This window comes from Pipra filicauda, unplaced genomic scaffold, assembly GCF_003945595.2.
Source record: "Pipra filicauda isolate LSUMZ 115617 unplaced genomic scaffold, ASM394559v2 scaffold34_size3990699_pilon, whole genome shotgun sequence".
In the NCBI taxonomy this organism is placed as follows: Eukaryota; Metazoa; Chordata; class Aves; order Passeriformes; family Pipridae; genus Pipra; species Pipra filicauda.
This window is the reverse complement of record NW_024104476.1, coordinates 2,226,588-2,241,654: the sequence shown is the minus strand read 5'-3', so window position 1 is coordinate 2,241,654 and position 15,067 is coordinate 2,226,588. Positions and strand designations below refer to the sequence as shown.

General features: G+C 39.5%; 1 protein-coding gene across 1 annotated transcript in view; it reads left to right on the top strand.

Moving 5' to 3' along the window:
• The window catches only part of LOC113993837 (leukemia inhibitory factor receptor-like), a 31,344-nt gene extending 17,091 nt beyond the window's left edge, over positions 1 to 14,253 (top strand). Inside the window, exons 12-15 of the mRNA XM_027732366.2 lie at positions 2,265 to 2,408; positions 5,163 to 5,256; positions 8,102 to 8,165; positions 10,876 to 14,253. Of these exons, the coding sequence (XP_027588167.1) occupies positions 2,265 to 2,408; positions 5,163 to 5,256; positions 8,102 to 8,165; positions 10,876 to 11,358 (785 nt within the window). The 3' untranslated portion in view covers positions 11,359 to 14,253. The remainder of the gene's footprint in view (positions 1 to 2,264; positions 2,409 to 5,162; positions 5,257 to 8,101; positions 8,166 to 10,875) is intronic.
• The last annotated feature ends 814 nt before the right edge of the window (positions 14,254 to 15,067 follow it).

The window sequence follows — 15,067 nt, the reverse complement described above, 5'->3', positions numbered from 1 at the left end:
AAAAAAAGATCCCCATCTGAGGTGTTGTTTAAGACACGAACCCCGTTGGTGACACAACCAAGTGCCAGGGCAGAATTGATGTTTAAATACAGTGCTTAAACATGTCACATGATCTTTCAACCAATGACAATGAAGTATTGATTGAGCATGCGTGAGAACCCAGAAAACTACAACTCCCATGATCCCTTGCCACACCCATACTTCTTTTGATAAATATTTTCCTTCTGGTCTGTAGTGGAAAGTCTCCTTGCAATAAGTAATAATACATTAACTTTGCAAGTACTGACTTTCAAATAAAATTGTACACATGTTAGGGAAGACAAATAGCATCTAAGACCTGACAAAGGAGTATAGCAAGGGTTCTATAATTCATGTTGACCTATGCCTTTACAGAATGATAGAAAGTCTTCTGAGGGCTCTTTTCTACCCCAAATGCCTATCCGAAAGCACAACAGGCAACAGAATGGGAACATCCAGGACTGAACTTGTTTCTTTCTTTTTTCCTCTGCCCTAATCAGTCAATACAACAGTGACATGATACCCAATTGCCATGTTTTCCAGGAAGGAAGTACAATCTTATTAAAGAATGTAGGGGAAGGAAGTCTGTAGGCTACAGTCCACACACACTTCTGTGAAGATCTTAAATCCACAGTGGCAGACTTGAAAAGTAATTTCTGCCCTACCAAAGGCATACTACAGCATACTACAGTTGGTTGCGCATTATTCTGGACAGGGGACCATCAGAAAAGATCTGAACACTCCACAAAGCAGATGAAGCAGAATGCACAGCTCATCATTCACACACATGAATGATGAGTAATAGCACAAGTCAAGGTGAACAACTACTGACCACTGAAGTGAAGGTAAAGCACATGATAGGGCCTAATCCTCATGTTCACTGTTACAGTCAACATAAAACAACTGTTCAGCATGTTGGATATATTTTCCTCTTGTGAAGTATACACAGCCTTCTGCATTCATCACCTGTGGTGGTTTGACCCCGGCTGGATGTCGGTGCCCATCAGAGCCACTCAGTCACTCCCCTCCATAACTGGACAGGGGAGGAAAATGTAATGAAAGGCTCATAAGCTGAGATAGGGACTGGGAGAGATCTCAAATAGATTACAGTCACAGGCAAAGCAGACTCAGCTCGGAGAAACTAATTGAATTTATTTCCAATTAAATTCAGAGCAGGATAATGAGAAATAAAACAAACCTTTAAAACACTTTCCCCCATCACTCTCTCTTTCCAAGGCTCTGGGCCCTACCCCACAGTGGTGCAGAGAGATGGGGAGTAGGGTTACAATCAGTTCATCGCAGGTTGTTTCTGCCACTGCTCAGGGAGAGGTGTCCTTCCCTTGCTCCAGTGTCCCTCCCATGGGAGACAGTTCTCCATGAACTTCTCCAGAGTGAGTCCTTCCCATGGGCTACAGTTCTTCAGAAGTGCTCCATTGTGGGTATCTTTCCACAGGGTACAATCTTTCAAGAACAGGCTGCTCCAGTGTGGGTCCCCCACAGGGTCACGAATTCTACCAAGAAACCTGCTCCAGTGTGGGCTCCTCTCTCCACAGGTCTGCATGTCCCTGCCAAGAGCCTGCTTCAGCATAGGCTTCCCACAGGGTAGCAGCACCTTTTCGGGCATCCACTTGCTCCAGCATGGATGTCCTCCGTGGGTTGCAGGTGGACTTCTGCACCCCCATTGACCTCCATGGTCCCCATGATCGGCACCGCAGGCTGTGTAGAGGAATCTCAACCCCAGTGACTGCAGCACCTCCTCCCCCCTCCTTTACCACTGGCCTTGGTGTTTACAGAGCTGCTGCTCCCACATACTCTCATTCCTCTCTTCTTTGGCTGCAATTATATCTGTATAATAACTTCTTTTCCTTATTAAATTTGTTATCACAGAGGTGTTATTATCATTTCTGATTGGCTTGGCTTTGGCCAGTTGTGGTGCCGTCCTGGAGAACATTGGGGAACCTTCTAGCAGCTTGTCACAGAAGCCATCCCTATAGCCCCCCTGCTACTAAATGCAGTACATCCTTAGTGTGTTAAAAGCTCATGCTTTTTACCTCTGGATTTAAAACGTATATAAATATTTTTGAGAAATCTTGTACCATCCAAACAACATTTGCACCATGTGGATTCCTCCAGATGTGGATTAGGGCACTGAAATTATGCCTTTTCCCCAGTCAGCTGCACTGATACACGCTCAGCCACTAGAGTTCATCTAATCATCTCCTCCCCCAACCTTTCTTGCATTTCAGCTGTTACTCTCAATTCTTCTACCACAAGTTACCATCTTACTGGACTGAAGGAAAAAACCGTCTATCGTGTGCAGATTTCAGGATTCACTGATGCTGGAGAAGGACCTCTGACTCTATCACAACCTTTCAGCACTCCAAAATATGGTACTGTGGAACCTCTGTGCAACTGCATTACATAGCATGAATCCTTTCTTTATGCTCTCTATATGCCCTTGTTCTATCTCTTCCTGCTTTTCAAGTAGTCACAGACTGCTCATGCACAAGAGTTATTATTCAATCTTGGTTACTGAGAGCAAACACACAAAATTTTTCCTCTGTTTAAGGTAAACTACGCATCACAGAACAATTCTGCCTGTATTTTACTACCTAGCAGACAGGGAAGACTTAGCTAGGGTTCCTCATCTCTGAAACCTTTTCTGACATTTTTATGCTAGCTACATGCACATATCTTTATTTATTGACGATTCCTGTCATAGATTTCAGCAGTTTAGATTTCTGCCTGTGACTAGTAAAATTTAATAGTCTTTGCTCTTGGCAAAATCCTGAGCAATTACATAAAACTGGCCATTAAACTGTAAAAATAAAAAATTAAGTACCTTTCAATTGCTCACTATTGTGGGTGACAGTCAATCAAAGTATCGTTTGTTTTCTAATAATTTAAGTATATTCTAAGTAACAGATTCTTTAGTTTGCTGGCAAAAATTTGTTTTTCTCAAGGGTGCCTGGATAGGCTAAGAAGATCAACAGAGTTACATTTCTAAAGCCTCAAATACTGTAATTATATAGGGTTGGCTGAACATAGTCTTTCAAACATTTTTAACACCCCATCAGTGAAACTAAAACTAACACTGCACTAGACTCTTTTTCCTTTGTTTGACCACAACTTCACTTAATTGAAGCTTTCTAAATAGAAAAGAACAGGCTAAGATGGTATCAGTAACCTGTGAAATTCAGAGACAGAAGTATGCAAATGGTTTCTCCCCACAACAGCTTTTTTTGTACTAAGTGAAGAAGTTATAAATACAAACAAATGAATAGTCAAAAGTGTGATGCAGAAAGAAAAAGGAAAGAAACTTAAAATCTTCCTTGAAATCAACAGGATTTGTGCCCCCTTCTCCCCCACATTGAAATACTTTCTCCTGTCAATGCAAAATATTACAGTATCTCCCTGGAGTTTTTCTGCAGGACTTTATTCCACTTATCCTACCAAATATATATTTGGAGAGGATTCAATTTTTCAGTAAAGTAGCAAAACTGCAGAGTGAAATTAATGCAGCATTTTAAAAATTCAAATAATTACACTAAGTTTAAACATTACATTTAGTATTTCTACATATAGGTAGCACTACAAAATAGCAATTAAATTTGTAAATCTGTAGTAGTACTGAACACCTTGAACTGAGATAAAGTGTCCCAGAGATTCCCTCATTTGCCTGTTTATTTGTAAGGAAAGACTCAACAGACAGCCAAACACCCATCTTCACAGGAGTCAGCAAGAAGATTGAGGAACTCAACAGCCTCAGTCTTCGCCTCAAACCACGGCTTAAACAAAGATAAAGTACTCTAGTGGAGTTTAGATTTAATTTCCAAACAGGAAAACACTGAAGTCAACACCAGGGCAGAGTTATAGTCTACTTAAACTCTCAGCCTCTCTCACAGCTGTGTTGAGGCTTTTTTTTTTCTTATGGAGATGAGATACTGTATGTAATAGCTTCCAGAAAAAGCTAAACTCAAAACAATCAGGAAAGAGAAGGAGCTGTGTTGTCCCCTGTAGAGTCTTTTGCAGGCCACTAGTGCCATTTCACAGGAGCTGAGCGCAGCAGTATCTTGCTCTTTATTTGAATCAAAGCAAACTTCTAAGTAAAAGCCTAGGAGGTTGGAGAGATGGGCAGAGAAGAACTGCCTGAAATTCAACAATCCTGCACCTGGAGAGGAATATCCCCCTGCACCAGCACAAGCTGGGGCTGACCTGCTGGGAAACAGCTCTGTGGGGGAGGACAAGGGGGCCCTTGTGGAAAACAAGCTGCCCATGAGGTGGCAGTGGGGCCTTATGGCCAGGAAGGCAAATGGTGTCCTGGGGTGCATTACGAAGAGCATTTCCAGCAGGTCAAGGGAGCTGATCCTGCCCCTCTACTCAGCCTTGGTGAGGCTTCACCTGGAGTGCTGTGTCCAGTTCTGGGCTCCTCAGGACAAGAAAGACATGGAACTCCTGGAGTGGATCCAGCAGAGGGCTGTGAAGGTGACTGGAGGACTAGAGCACCTCACTAGTGAGGAAAGTGGAAAGAGCTGAGCCTCTTTACTCTGGAGAAGAGACAACAGAGAGGGGATCTTTAATGTATAATTTAAGAAGACCTTAAATGTATACAAATATCTTAATAGCAAGTGTCAAGAGGATGGGGTTGGACTATTTTCAGTGACGCCCAGCAACAAAACAAGGGGCAATAGGCAAAAACTGAAAAACTGAATTTCCACATGATCATGAGGAAGAACTTCTTTATCATGAGGGTGACAGAGCACTGGAATGGGCTGCCCAGAGAGGCTCGGGAGTCTCCTTCCCAGGAGATATTCAAAACCTGCCTGGCTGTAATCATGTGCAACCTGCTCTAGGTGAACCTGCTGTAGCAGGGGGTTGGACTAGATGATATTCAGAGGTCCCTTCCAATCCCAAGCATTCTGTAACTCCGTGGTACCTAGATATCTTAAAAATACAAACCTGAAAGCCTCACACTCTACCCCACAATGCCAGGTCTAGTTTTTACAAGATTTTACTTACAGGCATTCAAGAACATGTGTAAAGTTTGCCCTGACTTCTGTTTGAAATATTTCTCCCATGGAGGTAATATGGCCTTTCTGTACTTGACAACTCAAGTCTGATTCAAGCTTTCTGTTTCTCATCAGATAAAGGATTTGAAGGTTTTGTGATTGGCCTTTTCTTCAGCATTACATTCATTCTGGTTTTTGCACCTCTCACTTGTTCTCTGGTGCTTCAAAGGTAAGAAGGGAATATTGACTGAAGTTTTTAGCAGCACTCTTGTTTTGCTTAATTCTGAGTTTCATAGCACTGGGCCTTTTTTGTCATTAAAAGCAACACAACTCAAAAAGCGCACAGCACAAAAGCTGCCACACTCGTTTCACAGTCAGAGCAATTAAAAACCACCATCAACTGATTAAAATAGTTTGTAAAAAATCTATAATTTTTTCCTTTTGATACAGTTATCTGATTATTTTCTATCTTAAACACCACCAAAATAGCCAGGATCATTTCTCACAATGCAGAATATACTATATGTATTGAAAAAACATGCATTTGATTATTATCCTCTTTCATTCCCAACTGATAATCCTGTCAATTCTATGGAAATACAAAGGTAAATTCTAGCAGCCATCTAAGAAGTTTCTTGCAAACATATTTGGATATTAACTGTATAAATTATGCATATAAGCATATAATGAGAAGCAGTAATATGGAGGAGTAGGAAGAAGAGAGAATAACAAGGGGGCCTTTAAGATGTGGATAAGGTCCACTTCTTTTGGGATAAATTATTTCTGCAATAATAAAGTCTTTCTCCCAGAAATTAATTTGAGGTACAATATCTGGGGCATACACTTTTTTTTTTGTGGCTGGGCTTCACAAACGAAGATTTGGGAAGGCTCTATCCACATTTGTTACAAGCACACTGGTGGCTTATGAGGCCAATATAAGATAGACGTATCCGATTGCAAAAGGCACAGCAGAAAGACTCCTTAGGTGGTATATTCAGCAAGACACGGTTCTTTCTGCGTTGTCTTTTCTCCTCGAGAGTGATCCTGCGTGTGTTCTCAAAGGAAATGGCAGCGTTATAGATGGTGTGTCTCCAGGCCTCCCGACTGGAGGCCAGAGTAGACCAGTTATGGTGATCAATATGGCTTAGTCGTTCAGGGTGCTGCCCCAAAAGACTGTCATCTCCGGTCAGTCTCAAATGACCAATATCCTGAACCGCCCGTATGCAGGGTTGGGTCTGCGGCTCCCAGTGCACCTTTCACCTGCCGTTTCGACCCTCGCCCGTCGCTACAGGGCTGTACAAATGTGGGTAAAGCCTTCGAGCCTGTGCAGTGGATTTTTTAGGTGAGATGCAGTATGCGTGGAACTGAACCCACCCTTTAATCCTGAGGTTCATCTGCCAGGGCCGAGCGAGCTTGGACGGTGGCAGCGAGGTCCTCAGGATGTAGGTTTGATTAGAGTGACCTTCTCTTAGATGGATGGCCTTACAGGGCTAAGCGAGCTCCATCTGCCCGGGTTTGGGATTAGAGTTGTCCTTCTGGGATGACTGCCAGAAGGCTAGTGAGCCCATCCTGCGCTGGCGATGGTACATGCCTTCGGTAGAGTCGCCCATGCCAGACAGGTCAAAACCATAGGCATACACTACAACTAAAAGAAAATGACATGCATAGTAAAGGGTTCTAATGTTAACTTTCTGACAAACTGAATTGCATGCAACCACTCATATTACTAATTTGATATCCTAGCACACTACCCTCCCTTTGTTTCCTTTTTACAAAGCAGCAGCCTCAGAAGCTGAAAGTACAGCTGCTAAAAGACAGATGGTGCAACCTGGGGCTTGAAAGCCATACAGCATGACGTAGCCTGCTTTAGCTTAAACTCCTGTCCTTGCCACTGGGAAACAGACAACAATGTGCACTCCACATTAAGACTCCTGTGCTCTTACCTTTTCAGACTGCACTTTAAGTGGCTATGTATCCGATCCAGCATTTTGGACAAGAACTTCTGAGACCTACACAGAAGTTTTGACCTAGAGTAAACTTCGTTGTGTTAAACATAAGATTACACTTCATTGCCTAGGACCAATAGGAAAGAACAGGAAAAAAACCCCCACATAACAATCAAGCACACAGGAGCCCTACATATAGGTAGCACTACAAAATAGCAATTAAATTTGTAAATCTGTAGTAGTACTGAACACCTTGAACTGAGATAAAGTGTCCCAGAGATTCCCTCATTTGCCTGTTTATTTGTAAGGAAAGACTCAACAGACAGCCAAACACCCATCTTCACAGGAGTCAGCAAGAAGACTGAGGAACTCAACAGCCTCAGTCTTCGCCTCAAACCACGGCTTAAACAAAGATAAAGTACTCTAGTGGAGTTTAGATTTAATTTCCAAACAGGAAAACACTGAAGTCAACACCAGGGCAGAGTTATGGTCTACTTAAACTCTCAGCCTCTCTCACAGCTGTGTTGAGGCTTTTTTTTTTTTTCTTATGGAGATGAGATACTGTATGTAATAGCTTCCAGAAAAAGCTAAACTCAAAACAACCAGGAAAGAGAAGGAGCTGTGTTGTCCCCTGTAGAGTCTCTTGCAGGCCACTAGTGCCATTTCACAGGAGCTGAGCGCAGCAGTATCTTGCTCTTTATTTGAATCAAAGCAAACTTCTAAGTAAAAGCCCAGGAGCAAATACTTACTCAAAAAACTTCCTTCTATGTGTCCCAAAGCCCTTAAGGAAAATGGAGGCTTTGTGGAAATTATAACAAATTAAGATTATACAATTATTAAATGTATAGAAAGAGACAACATTACCAGCACCTGTCACAGTTCCTTTGTCATTAAACAAAGATGCTAATAATCACTAACTCAGCATTTCAGTGTAGACTACCAAGTTTGGTCTTCAGCTTTTAATTAGTATTATGCTTAAAAGTCTCTGTAAATGCCTTGTTTTCATGGTCACAAAAATACGAATATGTGGTAGCTATAAAAAATACAAATATAAGTGGTAGTTAATTTAAATGCATAGGAAATGCCAGTCATTTAATCTGACAATAAACTTAGAATATTTCTTTACAGACTGAAAATATCATGCTGGTTCAGTGTACCAAGCCCAAGAAACAGCAGTGCACTCCAAGAAATGGCAAGTACTCTTCTGATGGTGTGAAAAAATACACATGGGAGGTCTTTCCTACTGATCCTATTGATCTTTCCTACTGAATAACTCGTAATGCTAGTTATTAGTCCTTTCACACTTCACCCTAGAAAACATCTAATATCAACAGTTGGGAAGACAGAGTAATACTCAAAATATAGGATGAGGGAAGGTTGTTTAGGCAGAGGCCTACATTTTTAATTTTTAAATTTTTAATTTAATAAAGGTCCAGGACTTCTTTGAGTACATTATAGAGCATTTTTAAAGGTATGGTTCTCAAAAGAACAAATCAAACCTGAGTAGGGGTAGATGGAGTCTAAAGAGAGAAAATATTTTTTATTCAGTCAGTTTTCATGAGCTGGAACTGGTTATAAAGTACAAGTTACTGAAAGTACAAAGTAAAGAATTGTGGCCTACTTCCACAGAAGTGTCACGACAGAGATAATGTACATGGTGTTTTCTGAAGTCTGCTCTTTGCCCCGTCTCTATTTGCCTCCACAGCAATCCAAGGGCTCTGGATGGTAGCTGTCTGAGCAGCATGCTCGAATCTTGCCCACAGCTTTCCCATATGTTTTGATAAGTATACTTGAATTTCAGCACTAAAGAAGTGCCCAGAAATCAGCTATTAGAAGAAATTACAGCTGTTAGAAGGAGCTACTGGAGATCACATTATTCATGTTTGCCTATTAGTGGATTTATTTGCATCTTCCCCTTCTTACCTTCTCCCCTTTAAACAAGTTTTGCTGACATCTGATACTAAAAGTCTTTCTTTTAGAAAAGCTAGGTTTATCTCTTAAGTCTCAGACCACCTACCATTATGTTTTTGGAGCAGGAACTTGTACTGTTTTCCTTTTAAAATCTCTGTTTCTGGCAGAACTGAACTTAATTTGGCACTTGTAAATCTCATTTCACAAGCCAACTTGTGAGCTTTAACAAAGCAGTCTTCTATCCAGTCAAATATCAGGCATGAGCTAGTAGGTATCTACAAGCCAGACACTGGCCAAAACTGGCACACAGAATGGAGTAATCAGAAACAAAATTTCAGAAGGCCCTGATAGTCTGCTGATAATTAAAGGTTTTGCTGAACATCAGGATTGCTTCCTGCTACAGAGCAAGTATGGGCTTTCATATTCCAGATCAGGACTTCCTCACTTGTTTCCTTCCTTTCTTTCACTTAAATGTAGATTAAAAAGTGGAGAGCTCAGAGGTAGTATGAAACAGTATTTTTCCAAAGCCAGGTAATGCAGAACAAAAGAGTTTCAGAAGTGGTGCTGTTCAAAAATTGCCATTTCACCATTTTGTTCAGTTGAAGAAATTGTCCTTCTTATGAGCACCCAACAACTTCTGTTTCTCAGTGCTGGCATTCAGATACCCCTACTGACCACTCCAGTAAAAATAACTCCACCTAATTCTCTTGCATCTTACCTATCAAGCATTTAGAAAGTCAGCAATCTGCAAATTCAATATTTGTTTGAAGTTAGACTTCTCAAAGGAAAAAAGAAGAAACCTACCATAGTCAGCATTTGCATAATTCCTGCCCTAAAGAAAATGCAAGAGCAGGAACTGTTTTGATGTAATAACGAGTTTAGGTGGAGCTGAATTGCAGCATAGAAATTCAGCAAGAAAGGAGTAAGAACCACCATCCAAAATAATCTAATAGGTTCAAAGAACAATTTGCCATTGTGAAGAATTGCAAATGAAATACATTGAGGCTGCATGTTATAGAAAGGACAAATAGGTTTTATGAACCACAGTGCTACTTTTATATAAAATATTTTTTAAAATATATATTAATTTAAAATGCATTTAACTGTTCCTGCAGCAGCAAGGCAACTGTCAAAGAAAATAAAGTCTGTATTAGCCACATCTGGTAGAGAAATATTGATAACATGTTAATAACATGGCAGGTGCAGAAATAACAGATATCAGATAACGGTTTGGGGAAAGAGAAAAAGTACTATGTGAGGAGGCAGTACAATAAAGAGGTTACCACATACATTGTCTAGATGTAATTTGGTATTCTGAACACTTAATGAACTGTGGAGAAAGGTATTCCCAAATGGACACTGTGAAAAAAAACCAAGGAGCAAATCTTGCTATATTTTGTACATTTATTTGATTTGTAGGTTGTTTCAAGCAGTTTGGAGTGGAAAAGTAGGGGAGAAAGGAAATATATAAATAAATAAAAGCTAATAGCCATACCAGGCTGCCCATAATTTAAAAAATATTATAGCAAAAGAAGGCCAACCTAGGAGAACAATCTAAGTGGAAAATAAGGATGCTTGGTATTACCGTTTTCCATTTAATCATCCAGAATTTGCAAAAAACTTGTTACCCCAGGTATATTTAGATCATAACATGGCATTAAGTTTAACAACAAACTGCTTGCAGCAGTTGACAGTTTAATCTTGTCCGGTCGCTTTTCAAGCTGCTGCCTTTTTATAGTAACACATTTGTTAAACTTTTTGAAAGCTGTGGGTCTCGGAACAGCACATCAGGAGGCTTACATTTTATTGCTAACACATTTGATCCCAAGTACATATAAAAGCAAGAAAAACTTTGCTTAAATACTATTGGAGAGGAGAAGATGGTCCTCTAAATTAGGGAAATAAGTATTTTCCTTCATGTTTCTAAAAAGAAAGATGAGATGAAGTAGATTAATTAGCATATTAATCTTTCTCCTTGCTTTGTCTCACAGACTAACTGGAAACCTGTTTCAAGTTCACTGCTTCAGGCCCTGTCAGACAATGACACCACCAGTCTTTTTGTTATAGAGCATGAGGCAAAGGCTCCTCTGAAGATTGGTCTCTTTACAGATGGTGGAGAAGACAGCACGTATGACACCTGCCAGTCAGAAAAACCTAGCAATAACATAGACATAAGCCAGAGGCATGAAGAAATCCCTGCAGAAGCAGTTACAAATGAAGAAGGTATCATTTCCTTTACAGTACCACTCTTGAGTGACTACACCAGCATGGATTTCAGTCAGAAAGCCCTGATGAGTCTGACAGTGAAGCTTCCTGAAAGAGCTGCTCATCCCCATCTGGAAATGGAACTAAGCAGTAAGCCTGCACAAACTGTGCATAAGGTATTGTTTGCTCCCCAAGACTACCTCAAACAAAGCCAGGTAGTACTGTTGTCATCTGGACCAACTTCCATTGGACAAGTCAATTTGAACTGAAGCCTCTTCATAATTTTCCATACCATAAAATCAAGTTCCAAAACTTCTGATACTTGACTAGGGTCATTAGGATTGTATAGGACAGTGAGCTTGGGGCAATAGTTGTCTCTACTTCAGTAAAATTTCTTGGTGAGATAGATTGATTACACAATTAGATTAGCTATTTCGCCACAGTCATTCTGTGGAAAGTCCTACCATCTTATAGGAAACTGTAGGAAAAACCTTCCAGTAAGGTACCTCTTGCTAGATACTTAGTCCCAGGGCACTCAGGAGCCATTCAAACTTCCACTCTAAGCACAGTGTTTTTGTTGTCGTCATTAAAATTCTTTAACTACTATGACCAGTTTAAGATCTGATTTTCAGATCTCATAAGTTCTTCTTAAGTAAAATTACATCATAAATAAAAAAAATCAGCAAAAGTATCTACACTCCAAAGAAGCTCTCCAGCAGGTCAAAGTGGCCAAAGAAAACTGTAAAGCTTTGAAATAAGGAATTGAAAATTATGTTTATCAATCTGTTGAGTGTTTTACATCTTAAGATTTACATTGTAGATAAACAGTGTGTAAATGAAGATGCTGATAGCTTTCATTAATAGTACTGGAGTTTTTACTTGCATTAAATTAAGGCTATTTCTTCCTACATTTATCTATACATACAGAGAAACCCATTCATGATGGGTTCTGGGATGTAGTTCTAGATATGATTTCACGCTGCATGCAATGACAGTATCTGTTGAATAGACTTCAAGAGCTGGATAGATAGTTCAGATTGGATGGAAGAGGATAAAAGGGGGATAAAAGGGTCTTTCTTAATATGCTTTCTATGTGATTCCATCATGTATCTCCACAATGCAAGGAAGTCTGAACCATTTTTCTACCTTACAAGAACTTCTCAGTCATGAACTCTATAGGTATTAATGGTTTGCTGTTATTTAAGAAAGCCTAGTTTTTTGTTGTCTCTAACTCAAGGAGCATTTTATTAAAAGTTGATCAACTATACTGTTAGCACCAGAGGTCCATAAATGGACATTTTTTAAAATTCTCTTATTAAAAATGAGGGACAATTCACATTCACACAAGTATTTCCATGCGTACTTGGCAGTATGACTTACAGAATAGCCATACTTGCAAAAAGCTCAAAAAAATTCCATATCCCCCACTTCATTGATTTAGTGAGGCCCTATAACAAAACCTGTTTTATTCACTTCTCTTATTTAAATTCACTCTTTCTTTATTTATGTATCTCTATATCTGTTAGGACTGGCAGGAATTAACCTGTCTTTCACTGTGAGTTGTGCACTGGGTTTTTTTCTTAAAACTTAGAATTAAATTATTCTCCCACAAAACAATGTACACCTTCTCACTCGTGTTTGGTAAATCTGGTAATTTAAAAAGTGGGTAACAGGAGCACTCCACAGAGACTGCAAAGGTTTGGACAGTCTTTTAAATGTCTTTCTTCTTTTTTTAAAACTTCAATCTGGTGACTTTGCCTGATTTGAATTTAGGAGAATGCAAATGATTCTGCTATCAGTGGAGCTATTGTTACTTGTAATATTTAATAGTGGGGTCGAAATGAAAAACTGTTAAGGACAATGAAGTCCCAGTATATAATTACTATCAAGTAGTCATAATTTGTCCATTTCCCAAATATAAGAATTATCCACAGTCCTTACTTACAATATTTCTTTCATTTCTGGTCAGAGCAACTTATTTTCCTTGTGCAGTCGGCACTTTCAATAGCTTACTCATCCCTGTAATTATTGAAATCTTTTTTTCTTACTCTGCGCCTTCCAAACCAGTACATATTCTGTTATGGATAAAGTAAATAAGTAGAATTAAACCTAAGATTTGCAAACAGTTTCAGTACCTGAAGCAGCCTTCATATGTGAAACTCAATAGACAGTTAGGGCTTTTGACCTAGTGAGCATTAACTCCATGATATTAGTCATTGTCTGACATCCTGCTAAAGAAAATGTATATATCAGGACAGAAGAATTGTCCTAGAAGAACACATGGCTCTCAAATAGAAGAGATGGACGTATTGCACTTTCAGTTATAAAGCTCACAGAATATGTAATTCTTAACTGATTTCATTAGAGCAATATTTTATATAACGGCTATAACCAGTACATATGGGAGAATGAGAGATACATGAAAAACCCTGGTGTGAAGATTAGATATAAACTAAGAACTCATCCCATCATGATGTATTTTTTGAGAGCAAAGAAAGAACCTTTTATGTGGAGAGAAATAGAGGAGTACACTTGCTAAATAGTTTCATCCAGCCAAAAAGGACACTTTATTGGAATAATGCACCTACTTAGAGACACGGGATTAGGAGACAGGTTAGGGTAAAATAGTTTTCTGTGGTTTGTTTTTTTGGTTGGTTCTTTTATGGGGATTAATTGTACTGCCTGACCTCTTCGGGCAGTTTAAAAAGGTGTGTGCATAACCGATGTGACTGTACAGTGACTACAGAACCCTTCCTCTACTAATAAACATGTAAGATAGTTCATTCCATGTGCTAGAGTACTATTCAAGCAGTTTCAGTTGTGTTCTTAGCTTCAATAGTCTCAGCTTCAATACATGTTATACTAAGAGTGAAATTGCAGGTATGAAGACTCAAGATCACAAAGCCCAAGGCATTTCATAGTTATTTTTTTCCTTTCTTTTCCCAGTCAAATAGCTCTAGATGACCACTGTTAGCATTAGAATTTAGATATGATAAAAGCTTAGACACTTAACTGCAGGTCTGGAGGCACATAAGCATAGTGATTTATAGCATTGGGTATTATACTGCAAGGTTACAACGTGTTAGCATTTTATATTTACAGAGAAAGGAAAGAAAAAATCAGTCACTAATACAGACTCTAAAAACATGCACAAAGCAAAGGTAGTACACACTCATTTTTTTCTGGTATCCAGAGTAGTTGTTTTTTCTTGCATGGACAAGAAGGTGTATTTTTTACTTTTTTTGGGGGGGGGGGGTGTTGTTTGGTTTGGTTTTTTTTTTTTTGGTTAATGCTTAAGGTTGGACTACAGTGCAGTAGTTAGCACTGAAAATAATTAGTGTTTCAGAGAAAAATAAATATGTACTCAACCTGGAAGAGGAGATTGTGGCAACCACAAGAGGATTTTTCACTCTGTATTAGTTACCAAATGAGTAATAGTAACTACCAAGTATCTACAAATCCCCTAAAACCCTAAGCCTTTGGAGTACTTCGACAACCCTGAAAGCCACGTTTATGGCACAATGGTATCTGCACTTGAGCCGAGTCCTGCGGAAAGCAAGGGACATCCTATCCATCGAGTCAACCCCACTTACTGCTACAAAAATTGCAAAATAATAGAGCACTTCATGAAAGACCTCTGCTTACAGAAGATACTTGTCTTGGAGCTCTTGACTCTGTGTCACAGGCTTTTGGTTTGCCTGTTTCTCTCTCTCTCGGTGGCACTGTGTATCTGCTGCTTGAATGGTTTAACTGTATCCTGGCACTGCATTGATGGAACCTGTATGAACCTGGGTAATAAAACTTGTGACAGCTTACAGCACTCAGTTCTGAGCAATGTTTATAGAAGAGTGCTGCTAATACTAATCACTCCATACCAATGGTGGTAAGGTGGGAATAATCTTATCTTTGTATCTATTTCACTTCTACAGCAGAAGCATCAGTTTGATTAACAAAATTGAAAACAACCTGCTATGCTAG